We start from the raw sequence: 15,721 nt of genomic DNA on the forward strand, positions 1-15,721 counted from the left end.
AGACGAAAAGACTTGCGGAACGAATTAATTTCATCTTGCGAGGCACCACTGTGTTTCCCCCAATGTTTCCCTAACTGTGAATTTCTGCATTATATTTGAGCGTTGACAGGACACAAAAGACACTTCCGTTAACATAGCGGAATGTAGCCCAAGTTCCGCACTCGTTTCTGTTTGTAAATAACAAGAAAAAGAGGAGCTAAATTTGCAATATATTCTGCTATATTTCCGGCAGTGGCTCTGAAGTTGTGTGAAAAGCTCAAATACAGCTTGGCAATCAGCAGTTAGGGAAACGTCCTAAACCGCTGTGTGAATGCAGCCTAATTTAAGCCTGTTATTTCAATGGGTCTGCTTAGTTGGCTACAAACTCAGTTGGCTACAACCCTGTGTGAAATAGAAGTGGGGTGCTGGGAAACTTACAAGCTCTGTTTTCTCCCCCGTTTCCAGGACCAATGGGAATGGCAATGGGCATGGAGGGGCAATGGCACTACATGTAAAGCCCTGAACCCGCTGACAACACGAGATGGGGAAGTGAGTATCTCATGGGAGTTTGCAGTAGCTGGTGGGTTCATCTGGCTTCATTCTCCATGTCAGGGAACTGACATCGGAGCCAGAGGTGGAGGCAAGGCTCCCAAGCGATGCCAGAGAAGGGCCCAGCAGGGAGAGAGGGGACTCAGCAGCTGGGGAAGGAAATCAGCGTAACACCAGGGATAAAGGGGGGCAGATGGGGGAATCGGCGAGGGGGCTCCAGGACTCCTCGCCGGAGACCAGCGGGGAGAGCACGGGTCCTCCGCTACCCACACCCACCCTGCGCAGAAGACTTCCCCGCAGGGAAAGTAGGCGTAGACTTGGCGTCAAAGAACTTCTTTGCTGGAAGAAGTTCAAGAAACGCCCACTGACGGATTCTGCTAGCGACTAAACAGCCACGAAGTGAAGGGCTGTCCAGCCAGGAAAAGGTTTAACCAGGCAACCTAGCCAGGAGTGGCGGCAACTTACGCACGAGCAACCCCATATAACCATCACACTCCAGGAAACAGAAGTACCGCATTTTTCGCTCTATAAGATGCACTTCCCCCCTCCTAAAAAGGGGAAATGTGTGTGCGTCTTATGGAGCAAATGCAGACTGCACAGCTTTCGCTGAAGCCAGGAGAGCAAGAGGGATCGGTGCACAAATTGATTGCAACACATGAAAGGATCTGATTTCTTTGCATTGTTTTGATCTACCTTAATAGGACAACCCCTGGTTTAGGTGGGGATAAGAAGAGAAGAGTGTCTGCTTTGCTACTGCCCTAAACACACGTTTATTCTCCCAATTAGGTAATCCGGGGTTCAAAAGGGGCGCGGCTGTCGCTGTGGTCTAAACCACTGAGCCTCTTAGGCTTGCCGATCAGAAGGCCGGCAGTTCAAATCCCCGTGGCAGTGTGAGCTCCCGTTGCTCGGTCCCTGCTCCTGCCAACCTGGCAGTTCAAAAGCACGTCAAAATGCAAGTAGATAAATAGGTACCGCTGCAGCGGAAAGGTAAATGGCGTTTCCGTGTGCTCTGGTTTCTGTCACAGCGTTTCGTTGCGCCAGAAGCGGTTTAGTCCTGCTGGCCACATGAGCTGGAAAGCTGTCAGTGGACAAACGCCGGCTCTGTCAGCCTGAAAGCAAGATGAGCGCTGCACCCCATAGCCGCCTTTGACTGGACTTAACCATCCAGGGGTCCTTTACCTTTAGAAAAGGTAAAGGGACCCCTGACCATTAGGTCCAGTCATGGCCGAATCTGCAGTTGTGTCGCTCATCTCGCTTTATTGGCCGAAGGAGCCGGCATGCAGCTTCCGGGTCATGTGGCCAGCATGACTAAGCTACTTCTGGCGAACCAGAGCAGTGCACGGAAATGCCATTTATCCTCCCACCAGAGGGGTACCTATTTATCTACTTGAACTTTGACGTGCTTTCGAACTGCTAGGTTGACAGGAGCAGGGACCGAGCAACCGGAGCTCACCCTGCCGCGGGGATTCGAACTGCCGACCTTCTGATCGGTAAGTCCTAGGCTCTGTGGTTTAACCCACAGCGCCACCCGCATCCCTTTACCTTTATACCAGGGTTCAAATCCCCTAGCCTCTCCCACCACACATGGGTTGTTGTGTGGGTAAGAGGCAGAGGGGAAGAGCTGTGTATGTAACTGGAGCTCGCCAGATAGAAATACGACAACAAATTGAAAAAGAAGATTTGATGTGCAGGCGGAGTGAAGAAAGTATGGCTGGTGTTCACTGTCTGCTCCTTCTTTGTTTGTTTTTTTCTTCAGGTTTCCAGACTAGGCTGTGTGCCGGGCAACACGAACCCTAGCAGGTTTTACGGGCACCAGACTCCCGGCACATCGGGGCTTCTCGCGCCCACAACCTCCCCAGCGCTCCGCGAGAATGTGCCACAGACCATTCTCCCTCTCCCCCTCCAGCCACGACGCACGGCCACTGTCCGCACTTCAACACCCGACCAGAGGAAGCGAAACACCCCCAGCACTCCCAAACCCCCCACTCGGGACGGGCCGAGCACGGACAGCGCCCCTTCCCTGCCCTCCTTCTTCCCGCCCTTCCGCCAGTTCCTTCTCCCCCTCACTCCTTTTTGCCAAATAAAGAAGGACCGTTCCCGACAACCTGTAGCCAAAACGACAAGGCTCCGAAATATCCCGCGGGCGTCGCGTCTGCCGGGGTTTAGGAGCCAGACCAAGCTGGACTTTGATGGAAACAGATCCCCCTTCCCAGCGTTCAAAAAAGGAAAAAGAAAGAACAAGGGAGAGGTGGAGAGCGCAATCCGTCTTTCAACAAAGATGGTGCAGAGGGGGGAAGGTCGAGGTATTAACTTTTCCATTGCTTGGGGTCTGATCCATCATTTTTCTTGCCACGCGCATACCTCACGCCCGCCTGCTCCCCCCGCCACCGCTCCAGACACGGCGGTCTCTTCACGGACTTCTTTTCCAAAGGAGAGAATGTTCCAAGCAGGGTTGTTTTTTCTTTCGTTTTCCAAAACCTTTCCTTTTTCCTTCTTTCTTTCTTTCTTTCCCCCTCCCCCCCTTCCTTCCTTCTGGATGTTTTAATTATTAATTAATTATTGATGTCGATGCTCAGAACGGGGAAGTAAATTAAATTGTACATTTTATTTTCCTTTTTATCTTTTTTTTTCCAGGGTTCTTGTTTTTAACGTGCTTTTTTTGGGTTTCGTTTTGTTTTTTAAACTGAGAAATAATTCAAGAAAAAGAGAAAAGAAAAAAAAACCAAAACGAACTACATCCGCGGCCTTGGTCTCGTTTGTTCTCGCCGGGTTGGTTTGTTGCTGTTCTGAGTTATCGAGACAAAATGACGTTCGCCTCCAACTTCCTTTATAAGAAATGGCTGGTGGGATTGGGGCGGTGGTGAGAAATAATCCTTAAAGCTGCCATTTCTGGGTGGGCTGAATTTAAGCATCCTGAATGTGCTAATGTCTAAGGGTGTGTGTACACTAAAACATTTTTAATCCAGATTAGCTGTTTGGGCTCATCTGAATCTCAGGGCATTGGGCAAAAGATTCCTGCATTGCAGGCAGTTGGACTAGGTGACCCTGTCTTGTCCCTTCCAACTCTACAATTTTATGATTTTATCCTCCTAGGAAAATGGAAAATTAGAGTTCTCTGAAAGGTCTGGGTGAGTCTTGTGCCAACTCCAAACTACAAACCGATGCCAATTTTATACAAATTTAACTGTCATGGTTTCCTCCAAAGGATCCTGGGGGTTGTAGTTTGACATGGTGGAAGTAAGACCAAAAACTGCTGTCTATGTTCAGACCAAAACAAATATCCAGAATGCGGCAGCTAGACTGGTGACTGGGAGCGGCCGCTGAGACCACATAACACCTGTCCTAAAAGACCTACATTGGCTCCCAGCACGTTTCTGAGCACCATTCAAAGTGTTGGTGCTGACCTTTAAAGCCCTAAATGGCCTCGGCCCAGTATACCGGAAGGAGCATCTCCAACCCTATTGTTCTGCCCGGACGCTGAGGTCCAGTGCTGAGGGCCTTCTGGTGGTTCCCTCGCTGCGAGAAGTGAAGTTACAGGGAACCAGGCAGAGGGCCTTCTTTGTAGGGGCACCCACCCTGTGGAACGCCCTCCCACCAGATGTCAAAGAGAAGAACTACCAGACTTTTAGAAGACATCTAAAGGCAGCCCTGCTTAGGGAAGCTTTTAATGTTTTATAGGTTATTGTATTTTAGTGTTTTGTTGGAAGCCGCCCAGAGTGGCTGGGGAAACCCAGCCAGATGGGCGGGGTATAAATAATAAATTATTATTATTATTATTATTATTATTATTATTATTATTATTATTATTTATTATAATCGAGCTGTGCTGTGGCCCGTTAGTTTGTTCCAGCCCAGCCATTTCACACCTCAACCTGATCTTTTGATTCCTATGTTGGACAACTGTTGGCACATCTGGAATTTTAAGAGGGTGTTATAGGCCCCACCAACGAGGTTGCTTTTTTCCCCACCTTCCACTGGACAGTCTCTTCCCTGCTCACTCCCAATCACAGAGAGAAAAAGCGCGTACAGTGGTACCTCGGGTTAAATACCGTATTTTTTGCTCTATAAGACTCACTTTTTCCCTCCTAAAAAGTAAGGGGAAATGTGTGTGCATCTTATGGAGCGAATGCAGGCTGCGCAGCTATCCCAGAAGCCAGAACAGCAAGAGGGATTGCTGCTTTCGCTGCGCAGCAATCCCTCTTGCTGTTCTGGCTTCTGACATTCAGAATATTTTTTTTCGTTTTCTTCCTCCAAAAACTAGCTGAAGCAAAGTTCTTAACCTGAAGCACTATTTCTGGGTTAGCGGAGGCTGTAACCTGAAGCGCCTGTAACCTGAAGCGTATGTAACCCGAGGTACCACTGTATTTTCTTTCTTTCTACAGATTAGGGCGAAAAGTCAGATCCACTCAAAACTGAATGGATCCTCATGGATTTGCAGGATTTTACAGGCTCACCCACGACCACCATCCCAATTAAGATTACAGTGGTAAAAAGCACAGCAAAAATAATAGATCCAGTGGTTGCCAGCACTACAAAAAATTCAAGGCACACAGCCTCATGAATAGCCATAAATTTTTGTACGTAGGATGACAACAAAAACAAGAAACCACAAAACATGTCACCGAACTGGTTTCCTCCAGATGTTTTGAACTATAATTCCCATCAGCCTCAGCTGCAGATGGGAAATATTCAAAACACCTCCCAGGTTAACAAAAGCTGGTTTACTGGACAGACAATCTGCTTTATTTAACACGTCTGTTTTATCTGTTGTTTTCGTCCCGAGTTTTTATTAGTCTATATTTTTTCCCTGGAATTGAATATATTTGATAGTTAGTTTTATAGCCACCTTGTTCATCCTTGTATGAAATAAGCGAAGACCCCGCCACACAGAAATCAATGAACATGGCCTTCATTCACAGTTGGCCACTTTGAAAAACATCCCCGCACCCAGAATGCTAGCCTGTCAGGGAGAAGGGTTCTATAGCCTAGGCTTGTCCTCAACATCCTAGCTACCTAGGTGCAGGGATTTGGGGAAAATCTTTGCATTCAGTCGTGTGACACCTCATCCCCTTCCCATTCCAAAAAAACACAGCCCAGAACTATGTTTACTAAATACCATATTTTTTGCTCTATAAGACTCTCTTTTTCCCTCCTAAAAAGTAAGGGGAAATGTGTGTGCGTCTTATGAAGCGAATGCAGGCTGTGCAGCTATCCCAGAAGCCAGAACAGCAAGAGGGATTGCTGCTTTCACTGCGCAGCGATCCCTCTTGCTGTTCTGGCTTCTGAGATTCAGATTTTTTTTTCTTGTTTTCCTCCTAGGTGCGTCTTGTGGTCTGGTGTGTCTTATAGAGCGAAAAATACGGTATGTCTATAGTGAGGTTGGGTATTCTCAGGCCCAGGAGTGCATCCTTCTATGAACTCTCTGCTGGCCACACCCCTTCTTCACAGGCCACACCCCTCCATTGCCCCACTTTGCACCCCAAATTCAGCTGAAATTTGTCCTTGAATTCTGACCATCTCTCCTGCATGTCTGGACAGACAACAAAGAGCTGTGTGTGTGTTTATTCATGTTTTATTTGCCAATTTAACAAAGGAAAGGAAGGGGGAATTAAAGAGACACTAAAATAAAGGAAAAGGAATAATATATGAATGTTAGTAACAAAAACACACACACTATCAGTTCATATTATGGATACAGTCATCAGAATATGCATCTTAAAATTAATGTAAGCCCTCCAGGTGTTCAAAATGTCCACGTGAAATTGATGTCCATATAAAATATTTTTTGAATGTTGTCAGGGCAGACGGGTCCTCAGACCGTAGCATAGTAGACAGTGGGCATTTATCCTTTCAGGCTCGAAGTACAAGTCTCTTAGCAACCATACGTGCTTGCAAAATCCACTTTTGCTGTCCTGCCGTTAATCGCCGTGCCGCAGGAAGATGATATGAAAGTACACAAACACCTGCAAATATCAGGGATATTGCCAATACAAAACTGATGTGGATAACAACTTCGGACCGAAAAGCCCACCTTGTACGCCTCAGTGAGGCATTTTCTGTGTTACACCTCCAATATTTCTCTGAGCTGGACAGTGCCTTCCTATACAGGATCAATTACACTCAAAATATTGATTCTTGCCGGATCAAACTCAATTTCATGTCTTAGAAAACCTTATCTCTCATGATTGTGCCTGAAGAAACGAGCCTACTGCACAAAGGTAAAACTGATATTAATTGCTCCTCCCACTTTGCTCTTCGCTGTATCCATCGTTGATGTGGCCCCGGATGACTGTTCAGGAGGGGATGTGCCCCCCCAATTGCAAAAGGTCTAGAGAACTGTGATCCACACAACGGTCACCTCCAGACTGGATTATTGTAACTCGCTCTACTTGGGGCTGCCCTTGAGACTGACCCAGAAAGTCCAGCGGGTGCAGAATGCCGCAGCGAGACTCCTTACGGGGTCCTCGCTGCGAGATCACATTCTGCTGCACTGGCTCCCGGTGGAGTACAGGATCAGGTTCAAGGTGCTGGTTTTAACCTTTAAAGCCCTATACAGCCTAGGACCCCCGTACCTACAGGACCACCTCTCCCGGTATGTCCCACAGAGGAACTTACGATCTTCAAACAAAAACATCTTGGAGGTCCCGGGCCACAGGGAGGTTAGGCTGGCCTCAACCAGAGCCAGGGCTTTTTCAGCTGTGGCCCCGATCTGGTGGAACGCTCTGTCACAAGAGACTAGGACCCTCCAGGACTTGACATCTTTCCGCAGGGCCTGCAAGACAGAGCTGTTCCGCCAAGCCTTTGGCCAAGGCGCAGCCTGACCCCCTCCTTTGGCAATCTTCACAGAACTCTACTCAATGGCTGCCATCAATTTGATTTGAAGTAATTTTTTAATGAAATGATTTTAAAATGTTGTCTTATTTTATTGTTGTTAGCCGCCCTGAGCCCAGCTTCGGCTGGGGAGGGCGGGATATAAATAAAAAAAAATTATTTATTTATTATTATTATTATTATTAGAGAAAACCCTCTTGGCGGCAGCAGCCCAAACGCTGACAGTGCCGAATTTGAAAGGTGCGAGCCCCATTTCCGCACAGCGGCAGCAACTCTGCACCACCTCACCTGATGCCAGCACGCCAAGGAGAATCGATGCGGCCGAGGTGATGGGGAGGCAGCTGGCGGCAATATCTCACTGTGCGACAACCTCTTGATTAGGGAAAGGGGATAATGGGCCTCGCCGGGCCTACAGTGGACAACCTGATGGATGGCCCGGTGGTCTGGAGGGGGATTAAAGCAAGCTGGAAGACGGAGAGCAGATCTAAGATCCATCAGGGCTGGCCGACTCGGCCTGCACACTCCACCTTTGTCCTGGGATATTAATGCCTCGGTTCCCCCGCTTTTTCCAGATTTAAAGGCCAAACCTAAAAGATGCGGTGCTTTTGTTTAGAGAAAGGTTTACAAAATGGCGTGATGTGCGGAGAGAGATTATTATCTCCCCACCCACCCAGCTCGCCTGCTTCTCTTGGGATACTAGAACTTAAAAGGTAAAGGGACCCCTGACCATTAGGTCCAGTCATGGCCAACTCTGGGGTTGTGGCGCTCATCTCGCTTTGCTGGCCGAGGGAGCCGGCATACAGCTTCCGGGTCATGTGGCCAGCATGACTACGCTGCTTCTGGCGAACCAGAGCAGCGCACGGAAACACTGTTTACCTTCCCGCCGGAGCAGTACCAATTTATCTACTTGCACTTTGGCGTGCTTTCAAACTGCTAAGGTTGGCAGGAGCAGGGACCGAGCAATGGGAGCTCACCCTGTTGTGGGGATTCAAACCGTCGACCTTCTGATCGGCAAGTCCTAGACTCTGTGGTTTAACCCACAGCGCCACCCACGTCCCTTATACCAGAACTTGGGTTTGCTTAAATAACTGCAAGCCTGAAATAAGGGAAGTGCGCTTTCGGAATAGACGGCAGCCATGGGCTCTGGGGTGGTTTGGCCAACGGGCTAAATGTGGCCCTCGAGACCTTTCCATCCGGCCCTCGAGACCCTCCCCACACTACACCCCTCAGCAGCCTTTTTGCTTAGCAGTGTCCCTCTGTACACAGGTTGTTGTTGTCGCTGGCATCTGTCTGTCTCAGGAGCCAATGGGGGAGTGTGCTGCTGGGGGTGAAAAGTTACAGCAACTGCTGTGGCTGTAGAGACCAATACATGAGAGACATGTTTTGTTGCAGCTGGGGCAGAGGAGGTGTCCAGTTGTGCTGCTTCTCTCTGGTCTCCTTCCTGAGGTCATTCCTCCTCTGACCACAGCTGTGGATGCACAACCTGGCTGCCTCCAAGTGCTGCAGTCATCTGCAAGAGATTCCCACATCGTGTTGCTAATTAAGGCAACCAGTAATACCCATACCTCACACCAGAGCTTTCCAAACTTTTCATGTCAGTGACTGTGCTGGTCCCGGGGGGAAGGTACCGTGATCGTAGTCCGAGTTCACAAGATGAGAGGCGAGGTCCGAAACTGGGAGCCAGGCGGGAACAGGAACGCTGGGAGGTCAGAAGCAGGAAGCCGGGCAGGGAACAGGAACACTGGAAGATCTGAAGCCAACAACGACGTTGCTCCCACAACCTGGGACCGGGCTGACTGACCTTTATCTTCTTCTAAGGCCAGGGGCAGTCCCGGCCCCCAGGAGCCCCGCCTCCCCTGGCCTTAAGGCGAGCACTCCTCCTGGGAGCAACCAGTTCCCTTCGCCTCTCTGCCCTAAGCCTCTGCAGTTCAGGAGAGACCGAAGGGTTACTGGGCCCCGGAGGAGGCTCACCTGTAGACACTGAGTCCTCAAGCACCTCTGGGGCCAGAATGGTTTCACCTGGTGCCTGCTCCTGAGGATCTGACACAGGTGCAGGCTCCTCAGAATCTAGGCCTTGCCCCAGTTCAGCCGGCCCTGGAGGTGGGGACTCCTGTGCAGGCTGGGATTCCTCTGGTTCAGCCTCTGAATCGGAATCCCAGGCCATCACAGTGACGCACTTTTTAGACATGCAACATTTCGCGACACAGTACAGTCATACCTCATGTTACATTCGCTTCATGTGGCATTCTTTCAGCTTACGTCCTGCGGTGACCCAGAAGTACTGGAAAGGGTTAGTTCCGGGTTTCGCTGCTTGCGCATGCACAGAAGTGGCGAATCACAACCTGCGTGTGCGCAGATGTGCCACTGCGGGTTGCGCTCTTTTCATGTTGCGAACGGACTTCCGGAACGGATCCTGTTCGCAACCAGAGGTACCACTGTAATTCGGTTTTACTAGCAAACCAGAGGTTTAACTAACCCCTTTCCAGCCCTGGGAGGAAGGTGGCAAATGTTCACACAACACACCTACACACTGCAGCTGTCACGACACACGGTTTGGAATGCTCAGCCTTACAAACATCAAGTTGAGATTACTGTATAACTCTTAGGTTCTGCATTGTTTTTGCTGTATTAGCAGCCTAAAAGTCTCCTCCCTGGTGCGCAGCCCTGGGCAGTGTGCCTGGAGGTCCTGAGCTGCCCAAACAACAAGACCCCCTCCCCTTGGTCTCACTGATGGGGTCCAAAGGAAAGGAGAGCAGCTTGGCTGCAGGTGTTGCTGGAAGGAGACGTACAAGGCACCATCCAACCACCTTAGGGACTCCGCTCTGGATTTGTGTAGCGTTTACCCATGAGCCTTTTCTTCTCCCAGAGATGTCCCACAAGGCAGTGGGGTAAGATTCGCATCATTTGCTGTGCACACACACACACCTCCACCCTTTGCCTCTCACCACTGCTGTCATGTGGGCCCCTAAGAAGGCGTGTGACCCTGGGTCTATGATGATGATGATGCTAATAATAATAATAATAATAATAATACATTTTATTTATACCCCGCCCTCCCCAGCCAAGACCGGACTGAGGGTGGGTAACACCCAATATAAAAACAAATTGATAGAAATACAAAATACAACTTAAAAACAAAATTAAAACACAACATTAAAACATTAAAATACAGCCTCATTTCAATGGAAACTCAAATCAAAAACTTTTTGGGGGATGAAAATGTCAAGTGTTCACCAAGGCTAACTTTCCAGACTGGTCCTACATGGGCCAGAAAAAAGCCAGGGAAGTCCCCAAATAGGAGTTCCATCACAGGAGGAGAAAGGAGAAAGATATTTAAGCTCCTTAAATATCTGGTATGGACAGCAGAAGAAGAAGAAGAGTTTGGATTTGATATCCCGCTTTATCACTACCCGAAGGAGTCTCAAAGCGGCTAACATTCTCCTTTCCCTTCCTCCCCCACAACAAACACTCTGTGAGGTGAGTGGGGCTGAGAGACTTCAGAGAAGTGTGACTGGCCCAAGGTCACCCAGCAGCTGCATGTGAAGGAGCAGAGACGCGAACCCGGTTCCCCAGATTACAAATCTACCGCTCTTAACCACTACACCACAATGGCTCTCACATTGGCGGGAGAGGAGCGGTCTGTTAACAGCCATGATAGCTGAGTGGAGCTTCCAAAGCAGTCTATCCTGCACGCTGGAGAGAACGAACAGGGTGAGGCCACCTCCTAGAGGCACCTGGCTCAGAGCTGATGAGAAGCAGAACGCTGAACTGGATGGACCTTTCGTTTCATTCTTAAATCGAGATCACCGCGTGTTGTACAGATGTGTGTCGAGACCTGTGCAACTCGGAACGTCTGTTGTTTTCCTGCATTAAGAGGTTTGTGTTACCTGCTTTTCGGTGGCTCAGGCAGGCTGACATACGCCAACAATTAGGGAACAGGGTGCTTTTGAGCGTCTGCCATGCATGGGGGTTTGTGATCAGGACCAGAACCAAACGAGCAAGTTCCTCCAGACCCAACACACTTTTGTTGCCCAAACACACCTCAATGCATCCCCCCCCCCAGTAACTTAATTTAGGGGTGTCTGAGCAGACAGCTTTTTTGGTCATTGCTGCTGCTGCTGTTGTTGTTGTTGTTGTTTAGTCGTTTAGTTGTGTCCGACTCTTCATGACCCCCTGGACCAGAGCACACCAGGCACTCCTGTCTTCCACTGCCTCCCACAGTTTGGTCAAACTCATGTTGGCAGCTTCGAGAACACTGTCCAGCCATCTCGTCCTCTGTCGTTCCCTTCTCCTTGTGCCCTCAATCTTTCCCAATATCAGGGTCTTTTCCAGGGAGTCTTCTTTTCTCATGAGGTGGCCAAAGTATTGGAGCCTCAGCTTCCGGATCTGTCCTTCCAGTGAGCACTCAGGGCTGATTTCCTTCAGAATGGATAGGTTTGATGTTCTTGCGGTCCATGGGACTCTCAAGAGTCTCCTCCAGCACCATAATTCAAAAGCATCCATTCTTCGGCGATCAGACAATGGGGAATCAGAAACGTGGGCTGACCTACGGCAAATCACCAGAGATGCACCCAGAGATTCAGGACAGATGAATCTTTCAGCTTTGTTTCCCTTCCCTATCTCGTTTTCTCCAGTCTCAACTTCAGCTCGTCAAATTTCCACATCAGGGTGCAATTTTCTTTTTTAAAAAAGAGAAGCCATGGCAAAAATCCGCCAGTGCCTCAATGCTGCTTTCTCCTGATACACACGTTTCTGCGTGAAATTTTGCCGAACACAGACAATCTTGCAAACTGCGTTCGGTGAAAAGCAAATTTCGGAGAGCTGGGTTTTGGTTTGCGTATTGTTTCCGGAAAGGCGAATTAGGAGCTCAGTTGAAGGCAAATCAAACCGGACAAGTCTCCCCCTCTTTCGGCCCATGCCTATCCTCCAGGCATAGGAGGATACCCATAATCTTACCCTTTTCTCATTTCCGTGAAGATTACAGGCACATATACACCGTCTTTCGCACATATACACCCTCTTTCACACACACACACACACACACACACAAACACAAGGCCCACAACCAACAGCCAGCCATTTCCAGTTCTTTGCCACGGACAGATTAACAGCAAACAAGGGGGCCGGGTTCCGATCTAGGCCATGCTAATTTACGGGGTATCTGCATCCCGTCTCTGGCAGCGTGATTCATGCCAGCAGGCGCGGCAATTGGTGGGTAATGTCACTGAGAGGTTTGATGCCGCCGCGGTTGTGGGGGGGGGAGAGGGAGAGGAGGGGGGGAGAGAGAGAGGGGGGAGGAATGATGGATGGGCCGTGCCAAAGAGGTAGAATTAGGTGTCGAGGACCCTGGCTTTCCAGGAGAAAAAATAGGAAGGGGTGGGAGCTGGGGAAATAAGAATCATAATAAAGTCATTTATCACCGGGCGAGGCTCGCCAGTCAAGCCGCCGATCTCTGGGGAACAGGGCGGGGGGAGGAGAGGGGGCAGCAAGGGGGGGAGCGAGCCGGACTGAGCGCGTGTTTCTGAGCTGCTGGTTTTTAAGCACTGTTGTCGCTCTCTAGTGGAACGGGCGCGGGTGGGGAATAAAGAGTGGGGAACCCCCTTCTTTCGGCCTGCCAAATGTGGCCAAGGGTTATGCTATCAGTGGTTCCATATAAGAGCTTTTTATAAAGGGGGGGCTGGGGAAAGAGACCCATAGCTCATTTCTACGTGCTCCGGCCTACATTTGCCTCACCCGAAAGAGCACCGAGTTTGTGGTCCTATAGAGAGGAGAAATTACTTCATTGTGGGAACAGGGGCAGGGGCTGTCCATCTCCTCCCTGCAGTATGCCACAAGGTACCTGGGTTTTGGGGAGGTCTACTACATAGCGGTCAACATTTCCCTTTTTTAAGGAAAATTCCCTTATTCCGAATAGGATTCCTCGCAAGAAAAGGGAAAAGTTGACAGCTATGGTCTACTATCTCCCAGGAGCATACCCTCCAACATTTATCTGATGAAAAGAGGGATGTCCTATTCCATAATAATAATAATAATAATAATAATATATTATTTATGCCTGTTGTCTTTGTCCATGGAGTTTTCTTGGCAGGGATACTGGAGTGGCTTCCCGGTTCCTGCTCCAGGTGGATCATGTTTGGTCAAAACTCTCCACTATGACCTGTCCGTCTTGCGTGGCCCTGCACGGCATAGCTCATAGCTTCTCTGAGTTATTCATCCTAAAAAGCAGAGACATCACCTTGCCAACAAAGGTCCATATAGTTAAAGCCATGGTTTTCCCAGTAGTGATGTATGGAAGTGAAAGCTGGACCATGAAGAAGGCTGATCGCTGAAGAATGGATGCTTTTGAATTCTGGTGCTGGAGGAGACTCTGGAGAGTCCCATGGACTGCAAGAAGACCAAACCTCTCCATTCTGAAGGAAATCAGCCCTGAGTGCTCACTGGAAAGACAGATACTCAAGCTGAGGCTCCAAGACTTTGGCCACCTCATGAGAAGAGAAGACTCCCTGGAAAAGACCCTGATGCTGGGAAAGATGGAGGGCACAAGGAGAAGGGGATGACAGAGGATGAGATGGTGGGACAGTGTTCTCGAAGCTACCAGCATGAGTTTGACGAAACTGTGGGAGGCAGTGGAAGACAGGAGTGCCTGGCATGCTCTGGTCCATGGGGTAACGAAGAGTCAGACACGACTAAACGACTAAACAACAACAACAACCCCGGGATAAATACGCTTCAGGTTGAGTGCTTTCGGGTTGCGCTCTGCGGTGACCCAGAAGTCACAGAGCGTGTTACTTCCAGGTTTCGCCACTCGCGCATGCGCAGATGCTCAAAATGACATCACACGCATGTGTGGAAGCGGTGAAACACGACCCACTCATGCGCAGACGCGCTGTCACGTCTTACATTCTGTTTGGGATGCAAACGGGACTCTGGAACGGATCCCGTTCGCATCCCGAGGTACCAGTGTATTGAAGTTTAAGAGGACATTTTTGTCTCCATGCCACTAAAAATGTGGGGTTTTAAACTGCATTTTTTGTGTTTGTACTTTTATTTGTGATATTTCTAGGGTCTTGCAAACCACACATTTCTTTGAAATATGAATTATTATTATTGGTCATAGCTGCTGTTGTAAATAAAAATATGCCCTTTTCCCTTATGGGGTATCCAAGAGCCCATATAGAGTCCTTACATAGGTTCCCTATTGGTAGGAGAAAATAACAGAGGCCAACCAGAGAATATTGAGAAGCAAAGCAGCTAGTAAGCTTGATCTTTATTGATCTGTTGCAACAGGGTGCTCCCCTCACACGCAGGAGAGGAAGAGGACCCAGAAAAATGGTGTGCAAGGGCTTATAAAGACTTTTGAAATTCCCATCCTCTAGATCAAGACCACCCCCAGAAACATTATGCATTCATCACAGAAGGGGTGTAACCTAAGACCACCCCTCAGATAAGGCGGTCTAAAACAGAACATTTGCATGTTGTTTTCTCCTGTCGCTTTGTTTATTTCCTGTCTGGCAGGTTACTTGATTGGATTTCTTGGGGAGCCTGGGCAGTCTTGTAATGATAAGGCTCACACCCTTATTCAAACACAGATTAAGACAGGATTTGTGAAGGAAGAGACAATGGGGAGGAGGCTTTTCCATTTTGAATGGAAACATTTGCTCAGTTTAGGAATCAAAATGGTTCCAGGTTGGTCTTCCTGTGCTGATCTATGTACGTGTGGTTATGAAGGTTGCCATATATCTAAAACCATAAAATTCCTATCACACTGCTACCAGTCAGAGGAGACAACCAGTCAGTTGGGCTAGATGTAGGGTTGCCAACACAGGGCTTGTGGGTGCCTTGGCAGCCTTTATCATGAGTTACCTTCCTCCCCTGAAGAGTACATAGAGCTGAAGGAGGAAGTTGGAAGAGAGACGCTCTTTCCTACTTCCTCTTACCGCTCTATGTGCTTTTCCAGGGCTCAGATTGGCTTTGGAGCAGCTGATCAGAGAGCAGGGAGACTGAGGGGAAGGGAAAGGGAGGAGGCTGAAAGATGGGTGGGGGAGAAAAAGAATGACCAAAGGGAGAAATCAGGGTGTTGAAGGAGTCGGGAAGGAGAGGAAAACCGCGGAGCGCCAGAGAGAAAGAAGACAAGTGTGAACACATGCATTGGATCCAGGAAGATTGCTACTTATAAAGCTGAAAAATTCTTTTCATGGCTTCCCCAGCCAACACTGAGAGCCAGTTTGGTGCATTGAGTGACATGCATATGACCCACTGAGCATATGCTGAACATGATCTGAGTTGCCCTAATGCTTTTTCATCTGATGAGGCTGCCAACTTCTTCTCTTTTCATCGGCTCCTGTGCTTTTCAGAGCAGCGC

General features: G+C 48.9%; 1 protein-coding gene across 1 annotated transcript in view; it reads left to right on the top strand.

Moving 5' to 3' along the window:
• The window catches only part of MEIS3 (Meis homeobox 3), a 75,474-nt gene extending 72,211 nt beyond the window's left edge, over positions 1–3,263 (top strand). The window contains 2 exon segments of the mRNA XM_081922270.1: positions 445–528; positions 2,285–3,263. Coding sequence (XP_081778396.1) covers positions 445–494 — 50 coding nt within the window. The 3' untranslated portion in view covers positions 495–528; positions 2,285–3,263.
• The last annotated feature ends 12,458 nt before the right edge of the window (positions 3,264–15,721 follow it).

Source organism: Podarcis melisellensis, assembly GCF_964234715.1.
Source record: "Podarcis melisellensis genome assembly, chromosome: 8".
In the NCBI taxonomy this organism is placed as follows: domain Eukaryota; kingdom Metazoa; phylum Chordata; class Lepidosauria; order Squamata; family Lacertidae; genus Podarcis; species Podarcis melisellensis.